This window comes from Heptranchias perlo, chromosome 28, assembly GCF_035084215.1.
Source record: "Heptranchias perlo isolate sHepPer1 chromosome 28, sHepPer1.hap1, whole genome shotgun sequence".
In the NCBI taxonomy this organism is placed as follows: Eukaryota; Metazoa; Chordata; class Chondrichthyes; order Hexanchiformes; family Hexanchidae; genus Heptranchias; species Heptranchias perlo.
Genome location: NC_090352.1, coordinates 36,429,038 through 36,456,606, shown reverse-complemented (window position 1 = coordinate 36,456,606; position 27,569 = coordinate 36,429,038). Strand labels below are relative to the sequence as shown.

The following is a 27,569-nucleotide window of genomic DNA, read 5'->3' as shown; positions in this document are numbered from 1 at the left end:
ATATTGGTCAATAACTGGTCATTTCTCTCATCTGCTGTTTGTGGGATCTTACTGTGCACAAGTTGTGCTGCGTTTGCCTACAAGACAAATATCAACACTTCAAAAGTAATAGACTGGCTTTAAAGCACTTTGGGATGTCCTGAGGCTGTGAAATGCACTAAATAAACGCAAGTTCTTTGTTAAACTAATTTTAATCACTTAACAATCACCCTCACAAACAAGCCAATGACATACTTTAGAGACAGTGAACAGAAACAGCAGCTGTTCAGAGTCAGGGGTAGGCGTAGGAATAACTGGCAGGACCAGTCCTACCTGAGGTGCAACCACCCACCACCACAAAGTCCACAGCATAGACCAAGCAAGTTTTCCCAGCTGTGAAATGGTGTGGCAGTAGAATGCAGCAATATGAACTTCAAAAGGAGAGGGAAGAAAAGAGAGGTGTTAATACAAAGTAACTGGTTATGAGTGTTTTCCATCACTCACTTTTCAACTTTCAAACAGTCAATATTTACAAAGCAAATAGAATTTTCAAAATAAAATGTAACTCTTATCCAAAGCAACACTCATTGAATAAACAGGAAAATTTAGACACAAAATAGTTGCCACATGAATAGGTTACTTCAGTTGGTTCTCTTTTTTTGAGTAAGTAACAAGGAGGATTTTATAATCTGACAATGCAAATAGAGTTGAATACATGAGCCCATTGCAACAAAAAGCAGAAACACAAGTAAAGCAGCTCTCTGGAAATTTATGATGTGGCGATTTAGTAAATATTGTCACTAGGTTCAGTTAGTATTTAGGAGAAAAAAAGGGCAGTTAATGCCAATCTGATTTGATTTTGTACCAATATGTTCAGTGTGCAATTAATCACCTCAAATTGTTTCCATTATTGAGTGACAGACCTGAGACCACCAATATTTCAAGTTAGTGTTGTTATGTACAGAAAGCATTTTGAAATATTATATAAGTTTGAAAGGACAAAAGTGATTTAAGTATATCTTCTTCTTAATTCAGACATACTGTAAAATTTCAGTCATGCTTACTGAAATCCTAGTGACAACAGTAATAAACAGTGCATGAACTGAACTTTCCCTGAAATGCAACATTAATAGAAAAACAACACCTCATTTATAACCCACCTTATGTGCATGTTTCCTTCCCAGGTCCCTCTCATTGCCTTGCTTATCTTTCTTATCAGGAAAGCTGAACTCCTCATCATCATCAAATGCATATGGATCAACTTCCGACTTGGAATCAGCCTCTAAGCGCAAGCTCTTGGAATATTGGTTTCTACTCTGGATGTATCCCTGTACCAGCTCCTCAGAAATCTTTAATGGCTTATTTGTGCGCACCACCAACCTTAAAAGTAAAAAAAAACAAAATTATTTAACTTCTACAGCAGTGAGGAAGCACTGAAAGTTGCCTTACCCTACTTGCATTTAAAAAGACAAAAGGTAGACTCAAACTCCAGTTTCCAGCACAATTTTTGTCCTCCCTAACCTTTCTACCCAAACACAGGAATTGTAAACTTGTGAGGCTTTGGAATCTTTCCTCCAAAAATTAATTGTAAATGCAGGAAGGGGTATTTACCTGCTTTATCTAGAAGAAAGTTGGAAATAAATTGTTTTGTTTGTTGCTTTAAACAAACTATGATTCTGTTCTTATCTACTATTATGGTCTTCTTTTAAAAAAAGAAATATCAGGCACTCAGTATTGGTCCTGTCCTGCAATGATTTTGCCTTCATGTGGTCGAAAATCAAATTTAAAAAAAACCTCAATGATGGTCTACAGCAACCAAAGTCAGCCAAAATGTCAGGCTACTGCATTATCACCAGATTACAAAATATTTTACCCTGTGTATGTGCTTAGCAGCATGCAATGTCAAGAGTGAATTGAGTTGTTTATGGTTTATGTACATTGTTTATGGTTTTAAGAAAAGCAAAAACTGAATTACAGAAGTTCGCACTTTAATTGTAGTGTTTGCTCTGGTGCAAATTTTCCAATGTATGAATAGTGTTACTGGTACTGCGCCTGCTGAAAAACAGTGCGTCAGAGCAGCAACAATGTCCTTTTAAAGAAAGTGAAAACCTTGTCCACCTGCATCAGGCAGATCTGAAACTTTATTTTTGTCTTAGCTATTCTTGTGGAGAGATTTGGGCTTCTTTAATGAGGTATTATGAGAAAAGTTAAATTCCTGGGTACACATATCAGCACAGAAAGTAACAGCTGCTACTGCCACTGAACATTTAGCAAACACAGCAGAATCTTGATAAATGCACAAGTACTTCTGCCAAGAAGTGCTGGCTTGGATCAAGGTTTCTACAGAACAGAAATTAACAGGAAGGGTAAACCACAGTGTCAAGCAAGAATAAAGCTGTAATCTAATACAAGGTAGAACCTGAAGTGTGTAGAATTTTCTCAGTTTTGTCCCCCCATTGTATCAAGGTACGTGAGATCAAAAAACTTGATACATCAAGTAAGTGCTGCATCTCGTCTAATCAGCAGCTCCCAGGTAAATATTGAATTATTTTTAAATTTCTCAGGATGTGGGCAACCCTGGCATGGCTGCATTTATTGACCATCCCTAGCTGCCCTGAAAAGGTTCTAGCAGGCCTTCTCCTTGAACTGCTGCAGTCCTTGTGTGGATGGTACTCCCACAATGATGTTAGGTAAAGAATTCCAGGAATTGACCGAGCAACAATGAAGGATCAGCAATATACATCCATGTCAGAATAGCGTACGATTGGGGAGGACCTTGGAGGTGATGTTGTGCCCACAACATTGCTCTCTTATCCTTCTCAGTGGTAGATATCAATGGCTGGGGGGGGGGGGGAACCTTGGTGAGTCTGTGGAAATCAGCAGGCAAACCACCGTAGCCCACTTTCATATTTCGTAACATCAAATGCAAAAGTACCTTGAGGGGCAGGTTGCTCAGCCACCCTCAGGTAGGGCTTGGCGCACAAAAAATCAAGGACAAAAAAGTGAAGATAATTAATTGTCTCCCAAAAAATAACTGACTATCATTTTCTAAATACCAACTATTTAAAATCACTTTGCACAATAACAATTTTTAAGTCAAAGTTTACTTAAAAATCAACCCAAGTCTGCAAGGATCCTGACCTGAAAATCAGTCTTCAATTTAGTTTTCTGGAATATACAATAATGCCAATTAGTTGCGTTTGTTTACCCTGTCAGTGGTTATCCAACAATGTGGGTGTGACTGAGCACAGGCTCCAGTCTGGCAGGAGCCTGTGGCCTGTTCGCGCACACAGGTGAACACGGATAGTTCTTTGTTACTGTACTTCACATCTCAGAAATTAGAGGGATTTTTTTCAACCTAGATAATTTGGGAGCATTCTATAATTTAATTAAAATCAAGAAACACAAACTGGTTAAGGTATTTTTGGCAGCCTATAAAAAGAATTACAGATCAGTTCAGCACTGTGGTACAACACATGCAGCTGTGCCAACCACCTGTGCCATAGAGCAGAAAACATGCTTCCCAATACCATGAGGTCCTGATGTTAACTACCTCAAAAGGAAAGGCAACAACTCATTTACACACACCTCCTCACATAGATAAAGGGAAAAATATGAAGTTACAGGACCTTCCTCTCTCCCTCACTCTCCTGAATGTGTTGACTGTTTGCTGAGGCATGGTCCTATGGGCACTGCTCACCCATCACTCAATATCTCATCCAAAGTGCTATTATTATTGTGCCAACCTCATGACAGTGGGTAACAGGCTATCCCATTGCAGGGGGTGGGAAGGGCATCACTAACAATTCTGCCCTCATCAACACCCACACACACTTTTAACAGGGGTATCTGACAGCAAATCAGAAGCAAGAACTCTGGACGATAGTCCCTTACTTAACCCAGGGAGCAGAGTTGGACTGAGGTCAACTGAAGCAGTCCTACCACCATCCCAACTGAAATCAACTAGTTCTGCATAATCAGGGATCCAACCTAGGACCTTCCTGGTCTTGAAGGCTCAGCTAATCAGTGGATAAACACGCCAAGCCATAGGGGAGCCCTTTATTTTTTAAAAAACATTGGAATTCTGATCAACTACATTCTTTTTATTTTGTTCTATCCACTTGTTGATTTTTGCCTGATAATTCTCAAATAAAGTACTTCACACAAATTATTCTTGAAATATAGCCGGTGTTATGAAGGCAAACATCAAGTGTCATTCCATTCTTCTTTGTACGCTTCTGTGCATCAAAGACCATCTGCGCTATTTAAACTTCCTGGGCCTCAAGGGCTGGGAAAGGCTGCTTCCCCAATAATACATTTAGACCAAAAGTAGGAGCAGGTTTTTTCCCCCCAACAAATCAGGGAGCAGCCTTTGCCAGTTCTCCACGCCCAAGGAGTTTAGAAAGGCTGACACTTTCATACTGACTGTCCTCCCCGCTAATCCTAATAATGACAGAAAAATAGGACGTGTCGACAGCAGGTGTTCTGGGAGCATCAATGGCAGTGAGTGGAACAGTGACCACAGGAAAAGGCAGCAAAGTGAAGAGCAGGGCACGGGTGACAGTGGACCAGCACAGATGGCAGAAGAGGAGGAGGAACAGAAGGAGGAGCTGAGCCGAATAGACCAGACATTGAGGAACAAAGGTAACAGTTTACTGTTGCGGCATTTGGATTTTAATTTACGGGGCAGCTTGCATTTTGCAGATGTTTGTTCAATAAATGTTTGATTAGAAAAAAAAGCAACTGTGTTGGACATGGCATTTCATCGTAATTCTATCCGACCCCAAAGCATTTTAATCATAATTAGCCACTCAATGGTTGTGCTAATGTAGATCCAGCCCCCTGCTCCAAATGGTTGGACACCTGTAGCTTACATCATCAGGGATACTACCTTCTGAGAATCACTAAGCCTGTCTGACTGCGGGACTTAAGTCAGCTTTAGCACAGATAAGTTATAAACAGTAGGGATGATTTAGAATCCACTATAGGCATTAATCGCCTCAGCTCACAGTTAGACTCAATAATCTACTAAACTGGTTCCTCCCCAATGTCATCATCAGCATTTGTTCCTTTTAAAAAGCAAGGATGTCAAAATATGTTTATACGGTTATGAACTGAATTTTGGCAATAGCTGTGAAGAAGTTACAGCAAGTTATCAGTGACATCACGATCATGTACTTCATCGTGGTGTGAACAATTGCGTCATGCAGTAAAGAAACTTTATGTAACCCCTTCATCAAATTGGGCTCATCATAACTTATGAAACGGAAGTCCTTGTTCCACCATTTCTCAGCATACATCATCCAACAATAGAAAGCTTGCATTCAATTTGATTAGTTAAATAAAGACTGTGGGGGGGGGATTTAAACACAACCCCCTCACCCCTGCCCCAAGCGGGTTGGAGGGGGGGAGGCAGCCGAGTAACCCGCTCTGGAGAGGCGGGACCATAATTATAACGTTAATGAGGCTGCATTCCTCTGATTTTGGCAAACATTTAAATTTAACGGCTATGGGCCAGGTTTCCCAGGGCTCGGGAAACCAGGCAGCTGAAGGGAGGCAGGAGCTACTAGATCCAGCAGATAAGTGCTTTTCCCGCACTGCTTGTGGGCCATGAGGAGCAGGTGTGCTCCTCCCTGGCCCCCCAAGCAAACCTGCCGTGATCTACCAACATCCCCCCTCCAAGGCCTCCTCCTGGCACCCCACCCACCCAGCGATCTCTCGCTCCCTCCTCGCTACCGCACTCCAAGCCTCACCCCCCACCCCGGCCACTCACCACCACCCATCCACCCACCCATGATGTTCTAGATTGCCAGGAACTGTCCCCGGCTACCGTCTTATACAGCATGCTTTCCCGCTCGGCAGCGGCCAGCCTCTCAATCTGGCCAGCTGCCGGGCTGGAAATGGAGTTTTTTAAAAATTATAATGACCTCTGCCTTCCCGGTAATTCTGGGGTTTCCGGCCGCAGACACGCTCCCTCTATCGGGGGCATAAATCTTTCCAGAATGCAACTGCAAAATGGCAAAAACCTAGTAAGGTCACATTGTTCAGACAGGATACAAATGTTACTGTGGTTTTACCCATGAAATTCACCAAAGTCGGAGGGACTAGCGATATTAACTGTGATCGCACTGGGACAGAATGTATCTGGTACTGCCGATAATACAACTGAATCCCAAAAAATCCAAACTAGCTTTCATGTTTGCTTCAGTAAAATGTAAAATCTGCTTTTCGAAAATGTTGTTAGTTTCCAAATGCACCCCCAACTAGCCTTAATTTTAGTAACTGTCCTTGAATAATGGACATTACTGAAACAAATTCAAAAAGGAAACACTTATAAGACAATCCCTATCCCTATTTCATGTAGAGCATAAAAGGATTCAACAGTGTAGTGGTTATGTTAATGAACTAGTAATCGGTTATGTTAATGAATTAGTAATCCAAAGGCCTGGACTAATCAAGCAGAGTTCAAATCCCACCGTGACAGTTTGAGAATTTGAATTCAGTGTTTAAAAAAATGGAAATATTAAAAAAAAACCTAGCATAGTAACAGCTTTCAAATTGGTGACTCAATTCCCATACCAACGTGGTTGAGAGAGAGAGAGCACGAGAGAGATCATCTCAACTTTATCACTGACTCCTAAAACAGGAGTTTGTAAGGAACCATAAAGTCGGTCCAGGTGGAGTTTAATCATAGTTAAAATCTAAAGGAAAAGGCTTAGGAGAAAGTGAGAAAAGGGAGGAGAGAAAGATGCTTCTGAACCACCATTTTCTCTACAACAGCAGGTAATATTTCCCAGACTAATTTCCGAAATTCCTCCTACTTCAAAAGCAATAAAGAGAAAGCACCAGGATATCAATCTAATGTCATCCAGCATGATCATCTGCATTCCACTGATTCCTACACAGAACAACACTGCAGACACAATGATATATGAAGTATTTGATCATCTATGTTTCAACATTTCCCCATAACCTTCAAGCTAGATAATACCAGATACTTACTGGTTCATATTTAACTAAATTACTGAATGCACTGTTAGTTTTGGTGGGGGTTGAGGAGAAAGATCAAATAATTAGCTTCAGTAATTCTTTTGGAGTCCCTCAGATCAGAGAATCTATTGTATAGTTAGTTCTTAAATATGGTAACATTGTATAGATTTAAGAGATAACACGTCCCAAAATATCTTTTAAAAACAATTGAAGCATCATTCGTGCTCTTGTTGAATTACAGTTTTCATAAGAAGTGGCTTATGTTGGCACAAAATTTTTGCCAGTTCAGATTCACAACCCAGTGTCTTAGCACCCCAGTAATGTTGGCTGCATTCCACTATCCTCACCAATTATCCACTAAATTTCCCCTTCCCTTTTCTGCTTGTGTCTTTCCTTAATCCACTTACAGGTATTTTGCTGCTAGGCTTCTGCCAATGCTACTCTTGACATGGCTCCTACAAGGCACATATACCTCCCTCCCATGCCTTTAGTTTTTTCTCTCTGTAATAATCTTGTTCATCTTACTGACAGACTAGCTTAGACTGGGAAGAGAAGAAAATGTCCAGGGTGATACAATCTACATACTATAACTCCATGCTGTACAACATACTGCATTAGTGTGCAAGCGCACTGCTCCAGCCTACAATTTGTTTTCTCTTCACTGTTGAATGTTTCCTTTTGCTTTGTTGCATCGCAGCGAGTCCTGCCAGGATACAGTTGCAAAGGCACTAGCCACTCTCCAATACCTTGACCAAGTTGTCATTGCTGTGTGAGCCTAATCAGTGAGTGTCAGCAGGCTATTCAATTAGGTGTATGCATGCCCATGTTGGGGGAGGAAGAGGGGGCAGACTATTTTGTTCTCACTTAACCCTTATTTCCCAACTTGGATTACTTAATAGCAATCAGGAGTGGGCCTCCCTAAACAAGGGACACCACGTCCAATTATAATGTCCCTACTTCTGTCCTGACAGCTAACTCAGCATATGACAAGGATCAAACATACGATCTTCTTGATCCATATGGTTCAGCCACTTGCTGTAGGAACTCTGTGAGCAACCAAGAGTACCTTCAGTCTTAAACCCTAAACCTCTCTTACTAATTAAATTGAAGTGTTCCAAAAACACTATTGATACATTAAAAACAACCATCAACGCACAAACCAAATTAAGATCTGTTTGCCTGTAGAAAACTAAGAAAAATAGCATAAGACATATTTGGGAAATAATTATTAAAATAGTTCATTGCAAACACTTACTCTGAAACAGATGAAAGTGCATTTTCTTGGTTGCTTGCTGCAGTGTACTCCTCCCTGTATTTATCTAATGGCAGCTGTGGTGGTGCAAACTCAGATTCCTTATGAGTGGGCAGTCGATAACACTTCCACGTGACATCGGGCCCATCATCCTCAAACTGCACCACACTGCTGCTGTAGGTTGTAGGCTCCATCACTTCTGGAAAACCCAATGGGAAAGCCTGGGTGGGAAGCGTCTCCATCCTGTCCTCAACAGCTTTGGCTGGAAGTAGTGGATCTGGTGCAGGCATCTGGCAGAATGGCTGACTCTGAGGCGTCAATGGATTTTTAAATGCATCCCCCACATCCTCGCCCCTCTCACACGGATGAGGGCTGAGCGGTGGTGGCGGCGGCGAGTTTGCTATCTCTGGCATGTGTAACTGCGAAGTTTTTGTAGAGCTAACAATGTCATTAGGCCGTGTGTTTGGATATCTCCCTCTGCTGTCCTGCGGCCTGATTCCTAGTCTGTGATTAGCTGAGTCCGGCTCCATTGCAACATCATCACACACTGAATTCCGGTGATGAAAAGGAGTTAGTGGTCGTTTCTGTTGTTTCTCCCCTTTTTCCTGCTTGTCGTTCATTTTGTGCTTGAGTGCTGTCGGCTGTTGTGGGCCAGGAGGCTGAGACTGTCCTTGCATACCAGTGCCTCTTTTGTTTTTATGCCTGCAAGAATATTTGCAAGATTATAACAGTAAAGATCAGATTAAGTGTTTTGTTTTCATAAAAGACGCATTTTAAAATATAACATTATGTGCATTTGAGTTTACATCAAGGTGACTGAAGATATTTGAGGTAACTCAAATGAGGGAAGGGATTACTGTCCTAGGGAATGAAGCCTTTTCTCCTTTTGTCATCCAAAGTTCTTAGATCAGATGATATTACACAAATCAGAAATGGAGGACTGTTTACTGTTGAATTGATGAGGTACCCAAACCCAGAATATCAGACGTCCACTACTTACTATACTACCTTGTCTTTCCACATTGCTTATTCTTTTGACCTCTCTAAGGGAACATTTTTAAAAAATACAAGGGTAACAAGAACTACTAGGATGCAAAGGTAAATTAACAGTACCTTAAAAAAAGAATACAAAGTAGGATTTTCTTTCACAACTTTATTTTTTTTTAAAGAAGATGTGTTAGGAAGCTTCCTCTTGATTAGCCCCGGAGTAAGCCTGCTGAATCACCAGCTTCTTGCATCCACAAAGCCCACTTTAGGAGGGCAGGTAGATAGAAATTCAGTGCGCCCTTACCCCTACCTGAAGTATCCCAACTACTGCACCCCATCACAGAATGGAGGGTTTCAGGTTTGAACACTCAACCTCAGCAATGCTGCATAAGCTGTCTCCACCAAGACACTGTCCCTAAGTCTCCCATAAATCAATAGTTAGCAACATTGGCAGTGGTGTGGGCACAGGTTGACCAACCCTGCTCTGAGATAGAAATTTATGAAACACACCTAGAGGAAGCACTACACCAAAGGGTGTGCATTCCAGTCTAGCTGAACTCCAAAACATTAGGTGGCAACACTTAAGTTTGACAGAATTAGAAATGGAGCGGGGGAGGGGGAAAAAAAAAGAGAAAAATAAACATTTTAAAGCAGTAAAGAAGAACTTGAATTTATACAGTGTCTTTCACCTTTTCAGGACTCCCAAAGCACTTCACTGCCAATTAATTACATTTCAAGTGCAGTCATGGTAATTAATGTAGGCAAACATGGCAGCCAATTTGTGCACAGTAAGGTCCACAAACAAGATAAATAAGCAGATAATCTGTTCTGCTTGTATTATTGATCGATAAATATTGGCCAGGATACTGGGAGAACTCTTCTGCTTTTCTTCAAATAGTGCAGTGGGATTTTTTACAGCTATCTAAACAGGAAGAAGGGACAATGCAGCACTCCCCCCACTACTGTGACGAATACTCCTCCAATGCCTCTCCCCCATTGACCAGTTTAGTGGGATTGCCCTCACTTGGTTCCATTCTTACCTATCCAATAGTAATCACAGCATCTCTAGCAGTGGCTTCTTCTCCCAACTCCAGCCAATACCTTCAGATCTATACTTGGCCCCCTCCTGTTCCTCATCTACCCCTTGGCGACATCATCCACAGATGGTGTCAGCTTCCAAACGTACGCTGATGACACCCAGTTCTACCTCTCCACCATCTCGCTTGACCCATCCACTGTCTCCATGTTATCAGACTGCTTGTCCAACATCCATTCTTGGATGAGCCGCAGTTTCCTCCAGTTTAACATTGGGAAAATCAAAACATAGTCTTTGGACCCTGCCACTAACTCAATTCCCTACCCACCAATCCCATTACACTCCTCAGCCACTGTCTCAGGCTGACCCAGACTGTTCCCAACCTCAGACGTGCTATTCGACCACAGCTGAGCTTCTAACCTGTTTTCCTCTCTATCACAAGGATATCCTTCATTCACCTCAGTCACATCACCCACCCCTGTGCCTACCTCAGCCCATCTGCTGCTAAAATGACATCCATACCTTTGTCACCCTCCATCCAACCTTCCCATGGCCAGCTGCCATCATCCATAAACCAGCTCATCCAAAACTCTGCTGACCACATCCTATTCCACACCAAGTCCCACTCACCAATCACTCCTACCCTTGCTGACCTACATTGGCTCCTGGTCCCTCAGTGACTCCAATTTAAAAATGGTCATCATGTTTAAATCCTTTCATGGCCTTGCCCCTCCTGATCTCCAGCTCTAAAACAACCCGTTTTACCTATTATGCTTTTTGTGAGCTGAAAGGTTTTTGGGTAGCAAATAACTGTGGCAAAATATTGCTTAATGTCACAAAAGAAAAATCTACATCATTTACTACCGCACAGGTCAAGCAGCAGGAGGCCAAATCACATAAATTATCTAAGGTGCAGAAGGATTACAAAATTTAGAGGTACTAGATAGCAATAAACTTCACTGGTTTATGGATGCGATTAATCATGCTCCCAGGTGCACCAAAGTGTTAATAGCATTCTCCTTGGAAAAGAAAGGGTGATTAAAAATTAGCATGGAGAAAAAAAGTGTCACAGGACACAATTTATATTTGTTTGCCAATTTTTGCTCCTCACTGCTGTCCAATTTTAATAAATAGTGTCAATACCCTACAGAGCTGAAAGTACAATCAAAACAGGATCATGCATAAACACCTTAATCTGTATTATTAAACGTTTTGGGTTTGTAAGAATCATAGAATTGTTACAGCACAGAAGGCAGCCATTCGGCTCATCGAGCCCATGCCAACTCTTTGTAAGAGCATTCCAGTTAGTCCCATTCCCCCATAGCCCTGCAAATTTTTCCCTTCAAATATTTATCCAATTCCTTTTTGAAAGCTACAATTGAATCTGCACCCACCACCCTTTCAGGAAATGCATTCCAGATCATAACTACTCGCTGCATAATGTAGATACAAGAACATATGCAAGCTTTTCACTGTCCATTCCATCTCCCAATGTCCCACCTCGGCCTCACCCTCAACCCGAGATTAATTATTTCTCCTCTCTACTTAACTTTCACTCCCCCAATAATTTTTCTCCTGCTCAATCACCCTCCATCAAAACAAAAGCAACAAACAGCAAAATAGAGGAAAAGACACTAAGAGAAACAAAAAATTGAAGACAAAAAGGAACTTAACATGGAAAATCACTAGCTGCCCATACTCTACTCCCTCTAAACACAAGGTTTTGCCCCCTCTCAGACTCACCCCCCCCCCCCCCCACCCACCCCAACAGCCCAGGGGCTCATTTGTCCATACATGTTACAGCGGTTCCCATGCCCTCCAATCCAATACCTACTGGCTGGCATCTTGCTGTATGCTTTGGGTTTTTAAAAAAGGCAAGAGGTACAAATTAAGTCAAATCAGAAAAGCAACAAGTGACAGGCACAGAGAAACTGAAAAACATACAGAGGGAAGAGGGAAAAAGGCAGGCATAAAGAAGAAAAAGAGAATACACAAACAGAAAAAAATAATTAATTTTTGTCCATGAGCAACTGCACAGGATATCAACTAATGTTTAATCGCATTTAAAATGCTTAAGTGAATGGATAACATCTCTAACAGTAGTGGAAGGATTGTCGTTCTTTGAAGATACTTTTGACCATTTTTTGCTATCTAAAGTTCAGCTCCCTTTCAGCTGCCATGATTGTTTCCCATTCCCCAACCTTCAACCCCACTGCCAATTTGAATGGAAATAACTAAACATATAAAAGCTGTCACCGAAAGTTTAACTTAACAAGGTTAAGCCTGGGATTCAGCTAGCTTGATCCTAAATCTGTTGAGCTCCTAATTTAAGCCTGAACTCAAGAGCAGTACTGGCCAAGGTAGGGAAAGTTCAACCATCCCGGAATAACCTGCAACTCAATTTAGCAGCAACCCCAGCCCAAAATGTCAGCTGCTGAGGCCTACTTAATTGCCATTTTTAAAAAATTGTCCATAAGCAGCAAGGATCAACTGTTTATAATAAGAACAGAAAATACTCAAAATGCACAGTCAGCTTCTGAAAGAGATTTGGATCATCAGAACTTAGAGATCATGACTTCCAAACAATCCCATCCAACATGTTACGTACGGTATCTTTCCTCTTAGATGGCATTATTTCAGATTTTCCATATTAAGTTTTTACATTTTAATCTAGTCTATTTTTAAAACCACAACTACTTATTAAAAAGTAACAGCACACAAATATCAGTAACTTTGAGGCATAATGTTCTTGATTTTTCTTTAAAAGTTCAAATATTTTTTTAAAATTCCTGTACCTCGAACAGTTGCAATTCACTCTATGCGTAGCTTCAACAAAATCCCAAGATGTCTCTTTGCCAATTGTATCTTCTTCACAACCATTCACAGTGGAATACTTTCGTCTGGAAGTGATCACATTTGAAATAAGTTTGGTTTTGGTCAATGTTAATGCCAAAGTTTTTGCCCAAAACCACCTCAACATAAGTCAGAACACCACAACGTGCCTATAAACCAGCCCGAGTAGCAGCTCTGGAGCTGTCAGAGCCCAGGCAACCAGCTGCAGGCTGTGAATTCTGTATCTCCACCCTGTATTGTGGCTTCCTGGGTAGGGTGGCTCAGAAACAGCTCTCAAGCCAGTACTGGGTGATATCAGCAGAATCATTTTTGCTATTTGTTCACAGTGGAGCTAGTCTGTTTGGCTCATATCTGTGACATCAACGCCACAATAAGGTCCCTTCATTTCCTTTAGCCCAGCACTATCACTCCACGTAACACTCAGCCAAAGATGACTACTAATGGAGTTACCAAATGTTAAAGGCTAGGTTTCAAAACTATATGTCCCAATCAGGAGATTAATGCAAAATAAATAAATATCCATTATACCCTATAGAGAACACGTTTTCACAGTGATCTGCCAGAAAGTGACATACACAGAACCACTCCCACTATTTTCAATAGGAAGCAGAAGTATTGAAATGCTATTTTATGACCTGTTAAAACATTAACAACATTTCCTTGACAACCAATATTTAAAAGTGCAACAGCTAATAAATAAAGGCAGAATTAGAACTTCAACAGGTCATTTCATGCAGTACAAAGAATACATCAACCATACTAAGAAATAATCAGGAACATACAAACATCCAGAAATTTTGGCCTTAAAATCTGGTTCAAAGGATAAATGGAAATTCTAGATAAGATTAAATAACTTAGTACTGGGAGTTTTAACTTTTCTTTTCAACTCAGCACCCATGAGGTTTATAAATTGCAACGGACAAAGAGGAAAACATTTCATACATGAGTTCATACATGGGGCAAACAGCAATCATCTACAGACCCAGCTTACAGACGACTCTTTTTCCAGGCTAATCTCTAGAAATTAGGAATTTCACTATAAATGCATTCCCCCCCGCCACCGCAAACAAAAAATATACAGCAGGCGATGCAGCCTACAGGACCACCAGCATACAATCCTACGGAACGGTGAGATGCAATTATGGTCCCCAGTTAGTTAGTTCCCAATTTCAGCAGTGGCTCAAGCAGTACCGAAACCTGAAGCAAGCTCACCTGCACTCTTTATGTATGACTCAAAGAGGCCAAAGGGGATTTTTATTTTTAAAATGTGAATAAGCATCTCCCAACCCTAAGAAAAGATGGCCCAATCTCATCTCTTTCAATTCTGTACTCAGCTAATCAAAACATTTTTACAGACAGACTAATTCCAAGGTGGAATTACTTCACCAAAGATGGTTCCCTCTCTGCTCTTTTCCAATATTAAAACCAGTAACCTGGCAAAGAACAGATGAAAGTTGTCCGGTAAAGCAGACAAGCTCAAATGTCAGTTCACACTCAGTGTTTCAACTCTGAAACCCCTGGGGCTGGAAGTCCAACTAGGCAGTGACCTATGGATCATACAACTGTAATTAGCACAATTCATCAACCACTTCCCTGAGCACTGAACAGGTCATCTGTGGAAGAAACAGGCCAATGGTTGTTGTTCCAGAAAAGTATTTTATATTGGCAACCCAAAGAGCCTATCAAAATAAACAGGAGTAGCTCCCAATTAGTACTCCCTGGCAACATTACATTTCCACTAAAAAAATGAAGTGACCTTTATCAAGTACCATGCAGAACCCAGCCACCGACAGACATGTACACTTTCTGGTGCTCACTTGCAGGCCAAAATTTACCATGATTTCAAATCAGGATGCTTTGACTGCCTTCTCAACTAGTGATGCTATATAGTATCAACAAAAGTGGAAAGGGTAGATAATAAATGCTTTTTTAAAAAAAATATACACAGTAATGTTGTCAGATTGAAGACAGAAAAAAAATTGACGATATTGTGATTCCCTCAATCCATCTTAAAAACAAATTTAAATACATTGCAGATTTTATATTTATAAAAACATAATGCACACGGAATATCTAAGCACCATAATTAAATGCGTCATGGATCAGTGCTGGCACTGGGATTTTAATAAAGCATTAATGGGGTGCATGTGAAATGTCCACTTGAACTGTGATCAACATCCAACAGTTTGTCTGGAGTGCATTTTAAACTAGCACACATTAGAGTGAAGTACCGGTAGTTATAGGTCTGCTACTGGCGATGGTACTTGTGGCAGCAATTTGAGGTGATATTAAAGCAGCACACGAGTGTACTTCAGTGTTTTGTTCCCTACACAGTGGTAACATGGTGAATGTCTTTGGGGGATATGTTCCCTTGCGCTGACTGAGAACAAATCCCATAATGTATTTAGGAAATATATTACTTCACATTACCATGACGTAACTATTCAGCATCCAGAATTTAGAGCATTTTTTTTGAAGTTTTACAATTGTAATTTTGAAAACAAATTATTTACAAAATGAAACCAAATGAATATCACCTGTAAACAAGATAACCATTCTCTATTATATCCAGGCCCTCCTTAACACAAAGGCCACATGCTCCCAGTTACACACATTTCCCACCCTGCTCAGCTCCCGCAAGGAGGAAATTAAAAAAAACTTCTTTTAGGCTAGTATATAATCATAATGTTAACATAGTTATAGTTTTTTGATTAGAGCTGTGGGTGCTGACATTATCCCAAGAGCATTTATTTGCTTTTTGTTGACAGCAAAGATGGGGGGAGGGGGGGTTGGAGTAAAGAAAGAAAAATCTAAGACTGCTCACTGCCCCACCCCTTTCAATTTCTTTGCCCCAAAGTTACCAAGAATACCATAAATACTTTGTTCACGAAGTACTCACTTTTTCTGGGTTCTGTTGAGATTGTACTCCTGCCACACCTTCTCTACCACCTGGTTGGCTAATTTTCTAGGAATCTTTCCACCATGCCCAGAATTTTCCATATTAAACCCCTCAGGCATGGAAGTGAGCTTCGCCCACTTATGGGTTGATTGAATTTCAGCTAGAAGGAAGTTAAAATTGTATTAGCAAATTAAAAAAAACTTCACTTAAATCATAGAAAATTTACACAGGCCATTCGGCCCATCATATCCTTGCCAGCCGAAAATGAGCCACCCAGCCTAATCCCACTTTCCAGCACTTGGTCCGTGGCCTTGTAGGTCACGGCACTTCAGGTGTACATCCAGGTACTTCTTAAATGTGCTGAGGGTTTCTGCCTCTACCACCCTTTCAGACAGTGAATTCCAGACCCCCACCGCCCTCTGGGTGAAAAAAAATTTTCTTCAGCTCCCCTCTAATCCTTCTACCAATCACTTTAAACCTATGCCCCCTGGTTATTGACCTCCTTCCTATCCACTCTATCGAGGCCCCTCATAATTTTGTACACCTCAATTAAATCACCCCACAGCCTCCTCTGTTCCAAAGAAAACAACCCCAGCCTATCCAATCTTTCCTTATAGCTAAAATTCTCCAGTCCGAGCAACATCTTCGTAAATCTCTTCTGTGCCCTCTCTAGTGCAATTACATCCTTCCCGTAATAAGGTGACCAGAACTGTACACAGTACTCAAGCTGTGGCCTAACTAGTGTTTTATACAGTTCTAGCATAACTTTCCTGCTCTTATATTCTATACCTCGACTAATAAAGGAAAGTATCCCGTATACCTTCTTAACCACCTTATTTACCTGTCCTGCTACCTTCAGGGATCTGTGGACATGCACTCCAAGGTCCCTCACTTCCTCTACACCTCTCAGTATCCTCCTATTTATTGTGTATTCCCTTGCCTTGTTTGCCCTCCCCAAATGCATTACCTCACACTTCTCTGGATCGAATACCATTTGCCACTTTTCTGCCCACCTGACCAGTCCATTGATATCTTCCTGCAGTCCACAGCTTTCCTCCTCACTATCAACCACATGGCCAACTTTTGTAACTTCTGCAAACTTCTTAAATCATTTTTTTTTAAATTTGTTCATGGGATGTGGGCGTCACTGACAAGACCAGCATTTATTGTCCATCCCTAATTGGCCTCGAGAAGGTGGTGGTAAGCCACCTTCTTGAACCGCTGCAGTCTGTGTGGTGAAGGTTCTCCCACAGTGCTGTTGGGTAGGGAGTTCCAGGATTTTGTCTCAGTGACGATGAAGGAACGACGATATATTTCCAAGTCGGGATGGTGTGTGAATTGAAGGGAAGCATGAAGGTGGTGTTGTTCCCATGTGCCTGCTGCCCTTGTTCTTCTAGGTGGTAGGGGTTGCAGGTTTGGGAGGTGCTGTCGAAGAAGCCTTGGCGAGTTGCTGCAATGCATCCTGTAGATGGTACACATTGCAGCCACGGTGCACCAGTGATGAAGGGAGTGAATGTTTAGGGTGGTGGATAAGATACCAATCAAGCGGGCTGCTTTGTCCTGGAAGGTGTCAAGCTTCTTGAGTGTTGTTGGAGCTGCACTCATCCAGACAAGTGGAGAGTATTCCATCACACTCCGGACTTGTGCCTTGGAGATAATGGAACGGCTTTGGGGAGTCAGGAGGTGAGTCATTCACCACAGAATACCCAGCCTCTGACCTGCTCTTGTAGCCACAGTATTTATATGGCTGGTCCAGTTAAGTTTCTGGTCAATGGTAACCCCCAGGATGTTGATGATGGGGGATTCGGCGATGGTAGTGCCATTGGATGTCAAGGGGAGGTGGTTAGACTCTCTCTCTCCTTAGAGATGGTCATTGCCTGGCACGAATGTTACTTGCCACTCATCAGCTCAAGCCCGGATGTTGTCCAGGTCTTGCTGCATGCGGACACGGACTGCTTCATTATCTGAGGGGTTGTGAATGGAACTGAACACTGTGCAATCATCAACGAACATCTCCATTTCTGACCTTATGATGGAGGGAAGGTCATTGATGAAGCAGCTGAAGATGGTTGGGCCTAGGACACTGCCCTGAGGAACTCCTGCAGCAATGTCCTCGGGCTGAGATAATTGGCTTCCAATGACCACTACCATCTTCCTTTGTGCCAGGTATGACTCCAGCATCTGCAGAGATTTCCCCGATTCCCAATGAATTCAATTTTACTAGAGCTGCTTGGTGCCACACTCGGTCAAACGCTGCCTCGATGTCAAGGATAGTCACTCTCACCTCACCTCTGGAATTCACCTCTTTTGTCCATGTTTGGACTAAGGCTGTAATGAGGTCTGGAGCCGAGTGGTCCTGGAGGAACCCAAACTGAGCATCGGTCAGCAGGTTATTGGTGAGTACGTGCCGTTTGATAGCACTTAAATGTCCCCTACATTTAAGTCCAAATCATTAATAAATGCCACAAAAAGCAAGGGACCTAGTACTGAGCCCTGCAGAACCCCACTGAAAACAGCCTTCCAGTCACAAAAACAGCCGTCAACCATTACCCTTTGCTTCCTGCCACTGAGCCAATTTTTAAACTAAGTTGGAAATCAATTAATACTTGAATGAATCAAGACACCCATTTGTTTTTGAAAATTTCCTTAAATTGCAATACACACAAGATAAGATTCAGCATCCATAACAACATACCATTCCCTGTCATATTACCTGTTTCAGTCTCTTCTGGTGATGTGGGTGGAGTCAAGGTCACAGAGGAAATGGCTGGATCCCTCATTGGGGCAGGCACTTGGTGAGCACTTGAATATGCAGCTGTGCAATGCAAAGTCCCAGTGGAGCTGCTCAAGATGGCAGTGGCAACATCAGGCTGAGGCACCAACACAAAGCAGGCTGGGTACACCATTCGCACACCAGCTGTAAATAAATTACAGCAAACATTAACCAAAAAAAGCAGCTTCTGGTTTAACTCAAGTGAGAGTTCTCACTTAATATATTCACATCATATACAAACCCCTTTGTATTTGATAGAAATTAATCTGGATAAAACCAAACTTTATACATGTGATGTAAAAACAATACTGATTTAATAAAGACAAAATATTATTTACACATTAGTCTGAGTCACAATGCATATGTAGCTTTACTACTTGGCTTTCCTCCATATCCAATTTATTTCTCGAACAATAAAGTCATGAACCACTTGTGGTTTATGTCATCTAAACTGTAAAATGCGCTACAGCTTTGCAATATTCACAAATATTTGTTACAAAAATCACCTTTGTGCACCCAACATTTTTAAATAGTTGAATTCCATGTACAAACAAAGAAAAAGGACTGATGGAGCCAACCTACAGGGTACAGAGAAGAGAAAGCAACTCATCTTCAGTGGTCTACAACAACTTGCATTTATATGCATCCTTAACGTAGTAAAACATCCCAAGGCACTTCACAGAATAGTTATCAAACAAAATTTGACACCGAGCCAAACAGAGATATTAGGACAGATGACTAAAAGCTTAGTCAAAGAGGTAGGTTTTAAGGAACATCTTAAAGTTAGAGAGATAGCATGTCGCAGAGGTTTAGGGAGGGAATTCCAGAGCTTAGGGCCTAGGCAGCTGAAGGCACGGCCGTCAATGGTGGAGCGATGAAAAACGGGGATGCGCTGAGGCCAGAATTGGTCTAAGCAGACAAAAGCATATGGAGTACATTAATAAGGGAAGCAGATACCAAAATTCAAACTATTTTAAGCACAGCAGTACTATACTAATCCATTATTTCTCAGACAATTAATTTCTAACATGCACTTCCCATACAACTTGATAAGTAGATAAATCACTATCTTTATTTTATACACCATGTGGTATACAATGGTGAAACGCAATCACAAAAACACACAGTGGACCGTTAAGCTCAGTATTCAGAGTCTCTGCTATAGATTGAATTTCTCTCTATTCTTCATTTCATATAAAATGGCTGAGAAATTTCTCAACGAAATGGAAGACCCCTGATTGGACCCATAAATTGTTACCTTTACATTTCTCCCAAAAATATTCTACTGGTATGGATCATGGAAATAAGTCATGTAACTACTGAAAACAGGCTTTTTAAAGAAAAAATGATTCACCAATTTATTGTTTGGCTTGGAATCATTTTCACTGGCAAAACAAACGATCTGTTTGCTTTGTGCTTATTTATTTTAATGAGTTTGTGTTTTCTATGTTTTGACTTTTTGCTGTTATATATTAGCAGCTGTTTGTAGACATTTCAACCTAAAACAATGTAATTTACAGAAAAGCCAATTAAATCTACTGAATTGGTTCAACCTTTTCATTTCTACTTACCAACAATGACTTCTACAGCTGCTATTGAGTCATCATCCCAGTCTACCTCCTCCTGTTTGTCATCTGTGGTTTCCTTTGAGCTGGACTGTATTGGATAGAATTGCTTCCATTCTTCTATCAGTTTAAGAGTGGGAGGATCAGATAGCTTGAATGACTGACCTGTCAGGGTACCATTTAATCCAAAAGGACTGAGGATCACTGGAAGAAAAGGATCAAAATACAAGATGACAAAGGCTGAATAAATCGGAGGCTGAATGTTATTGAGTTGGCAAGTCGTCCAGTCACCTAGGGGAGCCGTTTCTAATTCAGCACAGATTGACGAGATTAAAGGCTCCTCAGTCTATCCGGCTGCAAGTATCCTCCATGGAATAAAAGTGATCTATGTGGAATGAATTTGGGCAATCTCAAAACTAGGACTAAGCAAGTGTAGGCTCACAGCACAAAATTTCCTTCTACTTTGGCAGGAACTGAGTGTCAAAAGAGGCAGCACAAGGATGCATGATGTGAGAAATGGAAAAAATTTAAGTGGTACAACAGAGGGTGCTTTCTGAAATTTAATTAAGGCAAATTGCTGGGTCAAAGTACAGGGAGATTTACTCTGTATCTGGCATGCCAAACCTAACCTGGGAGCACTTGATGCCAGCAGTGGGTGCCCAAAGGGTAAAAATGTTCCACTTCCTGAGGAGGAGGATGCAGCAACAGTGGAAAAATAAAAAAAAAAATTAGTTGAGAATTGTCACAGCACCATCACACACATCCTAGCAGCTGGCTGAAGAGTTGTGTTAGTGTAGGCCTAGATGCAAATCATCCATGTGCTCAGCAAGAGGAGAACAAATAAAATAATTTGTTAGATTCAAAACAAATTGAAAGCTAAGTCAACAGGATCAGAGGAGGTGTATTAAAAGTTTTTTTTAATATTATGAAAGGTTTTGATAGGTGAATAGGGAAAGACAAATTTCTCTAGTTGGGAGTCAGTGATGAGAGATCACCAATTTAAAAGTCACAAGAGTGAGAAAGAGGTTTGAAGAAATATCTTTACGTAGAGTTGTTGGGAGCATGGAATACCTTGCCACAGGGAGTAGTTCTGACATAGACCAATGCATCTTTATGGGGAACAGAGGCTAAATATTTGAAGCAGATGATGATACAGGGCTATGGAAAAGACCGGCACAGACACGATGAGTCAAACGGCCACCTCCTGTGCTCTGAACTTCCTATCAACTTAAAACAACCTTGTAAAAAAAAAATTATTTTCTAAACCAATTCAAAAACACACAAACTACATATCATTACAACTTTTCATTTCCCTCTCCTCTCTAAAAGGTGCAGACTCATCCACACGGCCATTCTTCACATACAGTCATAGACAAGAGTATTCTGCTTACTACTTGTCTGTGGAGGGCATCACAGCCAAGCCGAATCCTGTTCTCAACAGAAACCCACACGTACACTTTCCAGCAAAGTTCATCGGATACCCATCAGGAAAATGGAGGCCTACTGCAGCTCCCCAAATGAGATCAGCTAACAGCACAGACTGCAATCTCCTTGCCTGTATGGTTTAATAGTACACCAGCATTGCCTTTACCCACTAGGTCATTTGAAATAATTACCTCTTTTAAAAAAGATTTAGCAAAATCAGTATTATCAGCTAAACATAACTTCTTTTTCCCCAAATACACAAAAAGAATCTTTTGACAGCTTTATTTTGTCAGAAGAAAAGCATCCTTCTCCTACCTTGGAAGGGGTTGGAGGATCCCTGGGCAGCGGTAACATGTTCTTCACTCAGACGGTACACTGGCTGGTGCTGGTTTATCTCAACACTGGTACAGACCTTACTATCCCCATGCAAGAAAAACGTGAAGGAACAGGACAAGTGCTCACTAGAGAAGGGAGAGAAAAACAATACGATTATATACCTTAGCTGGCTAACTGAGGTGGACTTGGTCACCTGTAATAATATTCCTGTTGTTCCTAATCTGTATAAGTCCCATCTACGTTCACATTTCCACACACTCTGTTTAGACAGATTCATAACACAGTGAGGTGACCAACTGCTGCCCACCTACCTCCTGCAGCTCAAGGACTATATTTACAGCCTGTGCAACTCTAGGCTATTGACCAGGCTGGGGTTCCGCATTGTTTCCTCTCTTAGCTTTCTAATAAAAGCACGAGCCCTGCTGAAATAGGACTGCTGAGCTGGCTTGTTTTACTCCTCCTCTTGGCAACCCAGATATGCACAATTGAAGTCTGAAGCTGATTTGAGGGGTGGGAATCACAGACCCAGACCCAAGTGCCAACACTCATTGGTGCAGTGTAATGCACTTAAGTGCTCTTCAAGCAAAATACTGGTTGGGACTGTGGCCCTCAATAAAAAGAAACAGACAAATGCCCCAATGCTACTGCTTGGTTGCCTTGCTCAAGATGACCTGCAGCCTCCCCAGACAGTACACAACTAAATACAATGTTTTTAAAAAACATCTCTAACTAGATGACAAGTGTATGTACATGGCAGAGAATCAGTAGAATACAACAAGGAAGCAGTTTACAGGTAGCCCTCATTAACTGTTTCTCAAAACTGATAGGTCTACTGCTGGCTTCAATATAAAAAAAATATAGCCAGCAATCTTGAGCTCACTGCATTACCAGGTCTGATATTTTATTTAGGACACCATTAGTGGAAAACCTTGGTAGATCATTAAATTCTGTTAAAGGATTGAGAGTTAGAGATTGGTGATTACTACTACTGTCCGGACATTTGCAGCAATTCTAGAATTCCTACACCCCAATAAAAGTATATGAGACAGATACCAGTTTATTGCTGTAAGTGTTGACTTCATAAATCAAACTTCTAACAATCCAAGCCATCTTTCATAGATTAAAAATAAAAGGAACAGGATAACTGAAAATTAAAAAAATACAATTTTACCATTAGATAAAGCTCATGTTGAAGTCCTGGTAATCGAATGCAATCAAAATTACTTAACATGCTGGGGTTTTATTTTTAGTTTGCATTGGGATGGTTAACAGAACAAGGGCATTGTATTTAGCAATATTATTATTTAATCACAGCACTTGATCCTTTCTCAAAATGTATTAACAGTGGGCAAGGATGGGTAGGTAATAGTTTTTTTTAAAAACTGTTTTGCAGAAGAGATGGGATGTCTATGCAAACACCTTCCCCACATACCAAACAGTGAATTAATACATTTTAAAATCAAATAGCATAATTTTCCATCCACATCCAGGAGATGAATGCTTTCCAATCATTTGCTGCAACCATGTTAACCAAACTACACACTTTTATAAACTTGCCCACAGCTATTCTTCTTTATGCCATCAGCCCGGTTCAAAATCAGACAAAAAGGTGTTATACTGAAGGATTTGCGGCTCTTACTGTTCAATGAGTTTTAAGTCCATCAAAACATAAGAACACAAGCTGTCAGAATACATTATCAATACATCCATAAAAAGTGAACTGCATGTGAATTGCACTGATCTAGCAATGCACTCTATGTAAGCTACCTATATAAAATGGAAAAAATCTAAATGAAGAACACAGACTTCAGATAAAAGATGGTTTAAAACAATCCTCAGGGTAACACAATCAGCAATGCGCTGACGACGTTGCAGAAAACTACTTCAAGTATGCACAAGGAGTACTCCATATTAATGCATTCCATACAGTTGTGCTGGAATGTGATTTATCCCCATAAATGAAAAACAGAAATGCTCGCAACGCACAAATAGTGAATCCGCATCTGCAAAAGAAAACGCTTCCATTTCAGGTTTGGGTTGTAGATGCTCATGCCAGCATTCCTATTCTTTCCTTTTATCCTTAGTTTTCATAAACTGGTCAAAGTAGGTTTCATAGAAGCATCATACATGGACTCTGGTTGGAATGGGGTCGAAGGGCCAAATGACCTTTTCTCACTCCAAGCTTTATGTTCCTATTACTAATTTCTTCAATATTTGTTGTTTACAGCTTTTTCAGAACAAAGTTCCAGACCAGACCATTTACTCCTTTTGTGTACATGACCAATTCATGCAGATGCATAGTAATACTCTTTAATTTGACAAAAAGATAGTAATTCTTTTCTAGCCCACTATATTTTACTGGAGACTCTCAAGCCCTCTGGTCTTTCATTGAACTGGATCAAATAGATCCTTTTGCTGGATGAGCATAAGTATTGACAGGTTGCAAATTGAGTGGAAGTATTGACAGTGTGAACTCTCAGTTGCTGTGAAATGTTTGCACGATAGAAAATCAGTCAAGTACAGTTACGTGGCCACGATATACTGCCTGCTTCCTATGCGTGCAACAATGCAGACTGTTATTGCTGCACATCTAGCAATGTGGTGTGCCACATCCAGGACAAGAAAGGCCAATGGTTGCTGTTTGGGAGACACAAATAAGCTAAAATCCTCCCACACACATACATAAACCAATTACCCCTGCAAGATCCATTCATTGTTACAAAAAGGGAACTTCCAACAAAATGGGGCTCCCAAAACAGTCCTTCCAACTGTCCCAAACAAAATCAAAATCAAGAAACACAATCAGAGCTACAAGCATCATTAGTAGCAGATTTCAAATAAAATTTTACGCTATTACAAGTTTTGTATTTTTTTTGGTTTAAGTTACGTATGTTGATAATCACTTCAGGCATACTGGTTCAGAAGAGTTTTTGCTTTCAATGGTGCATCAGATCTTAATGCATAAAAACAAACAGTGGCATATGAAGCACCACCCCATGTTAATGACAAACCTACATTGCAACAGTGACTACATCTCAAAAGTGCTTCATTGGCTGTAAAGCCCTTTGGGACATCCTGAGGTCATGAAAGATGCTATATAAATGCAAGTTTTTCTTTCTCTGCCGATTGTAAGGGAGCTGAATTACTGAGCAGAGCTTCTTCAAAAGCTGCTATGTCAGGACTAGCATGGTGGGGGAAAAGTTCTTAATGGGATGCCCCAGGGCTGAGTGTTTGGACCACTTATTATTTGAAAATTTGTTAATCAATGACCTGGGTTCAGAAACTCAATGCCAAAATTTGCCGACGATACCAAACCAAGGGGGGCAGTAGGATCGAAGGAGGCAGCTCAGAAATTACAAAAGGAGTTGAACAAAATAAGCATGTGAGCAGAATAATGGCAGACGCAATTTAATGCAGACCAGCGTAAAAAAAAATGCATGTAGGAAGGAAAAATGGACAACAAACATACTCTGAATGGTGTAGTAGTAGCTGAATATCAAGAAATGTGTTCAACAAATAAAGAGCACCAAATCAACAAAGCCAATAGACTGTTTAACTACATAGCCAAAACAGTAGCATACAAGTCAGAAGTAGTGGTGTCAGCTTGCCTCAGTGGTAGCGCTCCCACCTCGGAGTCTAAATCGTGTGGGTTCAAGTCACATTCCAGCACTTTAACACATGATCTAGGCCAACAGGAGTGCAGTATCGAAGAAGTACTGCATCATCAGAGGTGTAGTGTTTCTGATCAGACTTTAAACCAAGACCCAGTCTGCCTGCTCAGATGAATGTGATGGTCCCATGGCACCAAAGAGGAGCAGGGGAGTGCTCCTTGTGTACTGAGCAACATTTATCCCTCAACCAACAAACCAAAACAGATTATCTGGTCATTTATTGTATTTCTGTTTAACTGCCACCTTTACCTACATAACAATGGCTGCACTTCAAAAATGATTAATTGACAGTGAAGTAATTTGGCATGTCCATAGAATGTGAAGGGTATGACATAAATGTAAGTTCTTTCATTCATGATCCAATTATAATGTTCTAATCAGATGCCACATTGTGCCCAGTTCTGGATGCCAAGAAACAAAGCAGCCATTCAAGACTGATGGCACTGCAGAAAAGAGGCCCAAGGCTTATCCCCAGTATTAATGGGTTTGAGTTATGCAAAAAAAAGACCGGAGAAATCTGGGTATTTTCAGTCTGGAAAAGGGGCACCTTAGAGGTGATCGTAGTAGTACATGAGGTAGCTAGAGATTGAAGAAGGTAAATCTGGAATGTTACTTTAAACTAAATTGCAAAAGTAGGACATAGGTTTAAAATAGCAAAAAAGTAAATTTAAGACTGATATCAGGAAGTTCTTCTCACACAGAGATCTACACATGGAATAGACTTCCAGCTAAGAGCACTGGAGATTAAATCATTTAAGCAGCTCAGGTGTGTGTGTGTGTGTGTGTGTGTGTGTGTGTGTGTGTGTGTGTGTGTGTGTGTGTTTTGTCGGGGGGGGGGGGGGGTGGAGGGGTGGAGGGGAGAAGGGGAAGAGAAACTGTAACGTCATTTTGGGTGGATGAATTAAGATGGGCCAAATGGCCTTTCTCATATGTAATTATCCTGTGGTCTGGATATTGTAGTTGAACAGGAGCAGGATAATAACTACAACTCTCATACAGATTGAATCAACAAGAGCTGGAACTCCCTAGTACCCAGGTTCTGAAGCAGAACTAAAGCCCTATTCCCGATCAGGGATGCAGGCCTATAGGGGTTAGATAGTGAGCCAAATGCCAGAAGGAAACGGATCAAGCAAACTGCTCAGTCCTGAATGGTGTCAAGCTTCTTGGGTGTTGCTGCGGCTGCATCCATCCAGGCAAGTGGCAAGTATTCCATTACACTCCTGACTTGAGTCTATGAGTGGTTCTGACAGAACCCAAACTGAGCAAGTTATTGGTGAGTAAGTATCGCTTGATGACACTGTTGATGATTCCTCCCACCACCATGTTGATGATTGGGAGGATGCTGACGGGGCAATAATTGGCCAGGTTAGATTTGGCCTATTATTGTTGATAGGACATACTGGGCAATTTTCCACACGGTCAGGTAGATGCCAACATCAAAGCTGAACTGGAATAGCTTGACTAGGGCAGCAACTATTCTGGCATCCAGGCTTTCAGCACTACAGCACAGCGCGTTTGAGAGCCAGTAACATTTTCTGTAGATACTATATTATTGACATTGAAGTTTGGCATCTGTAATTGGGATTGGAACACTAATCCTCTGAAGAGGACTAAAGTGGGATTTTTTTTTGTCTGAGAAAATTCATGTTCTGCTGCTGTGTAAATATTAGCCAGCTTTGTGGGGTTTTTTCTAATTATAAAATTTAATAATTTGCAAATTTCCAAATAAATATTTTTTCCCACTTTTTTTTTTCTCTCTAGTCCTTTCAAAAAGGTGGTAACTCATTTTGGAGAGTAATATTA

At 41.0% G+C, this 27,569-nt stretch overlaps 1 protein-coding gene across 5 annotated transcripts in view; it reads right to left on the bottom strand.

Annotated features, from left to right (window-relative positions):
* med13a (mediator complex subunit 13a) overlaps positions 1–27,569 on the bottom strand; it is a 153,158-nt gene that overhangs the window by 47,839 nt on the left and 77,750 nt on the right. For all 5 annotated transcript variants that reach the window (XM_068008495.1, XM_068008496.1, XM_068008494.1 and 2 more), the window contains 7 exons: positions 22,075–22,220; positions 20,341–20,538; positions 18,710–18,913; positions 15,997–16,156; positions 13,040–13,144; positions 8,225–8,923; positions 1,140–1,359 (listed from right to left, as the gene is read on the bottom strand). In XM_068008495.1, the coding sequence (XP_067864596.1) occupies positions 1,140–1,359; positions 8,225–8,923; positions 13,040–13,144; positions 15,997–16,156; positions 18,710–18,913; positions 20,341–20,538; positions 22,075–22,220 (1,732 nt within the window). The remainder of the gene's footprint in view (positions 1–1,139; positions 1,360–8,224; positions 8,924–13,039; positions 13,145–15,996; positions 16,157–18,709; positions 18,914–20,340; positions 20,539–22,074; positions 22,221–27,569) is intronic.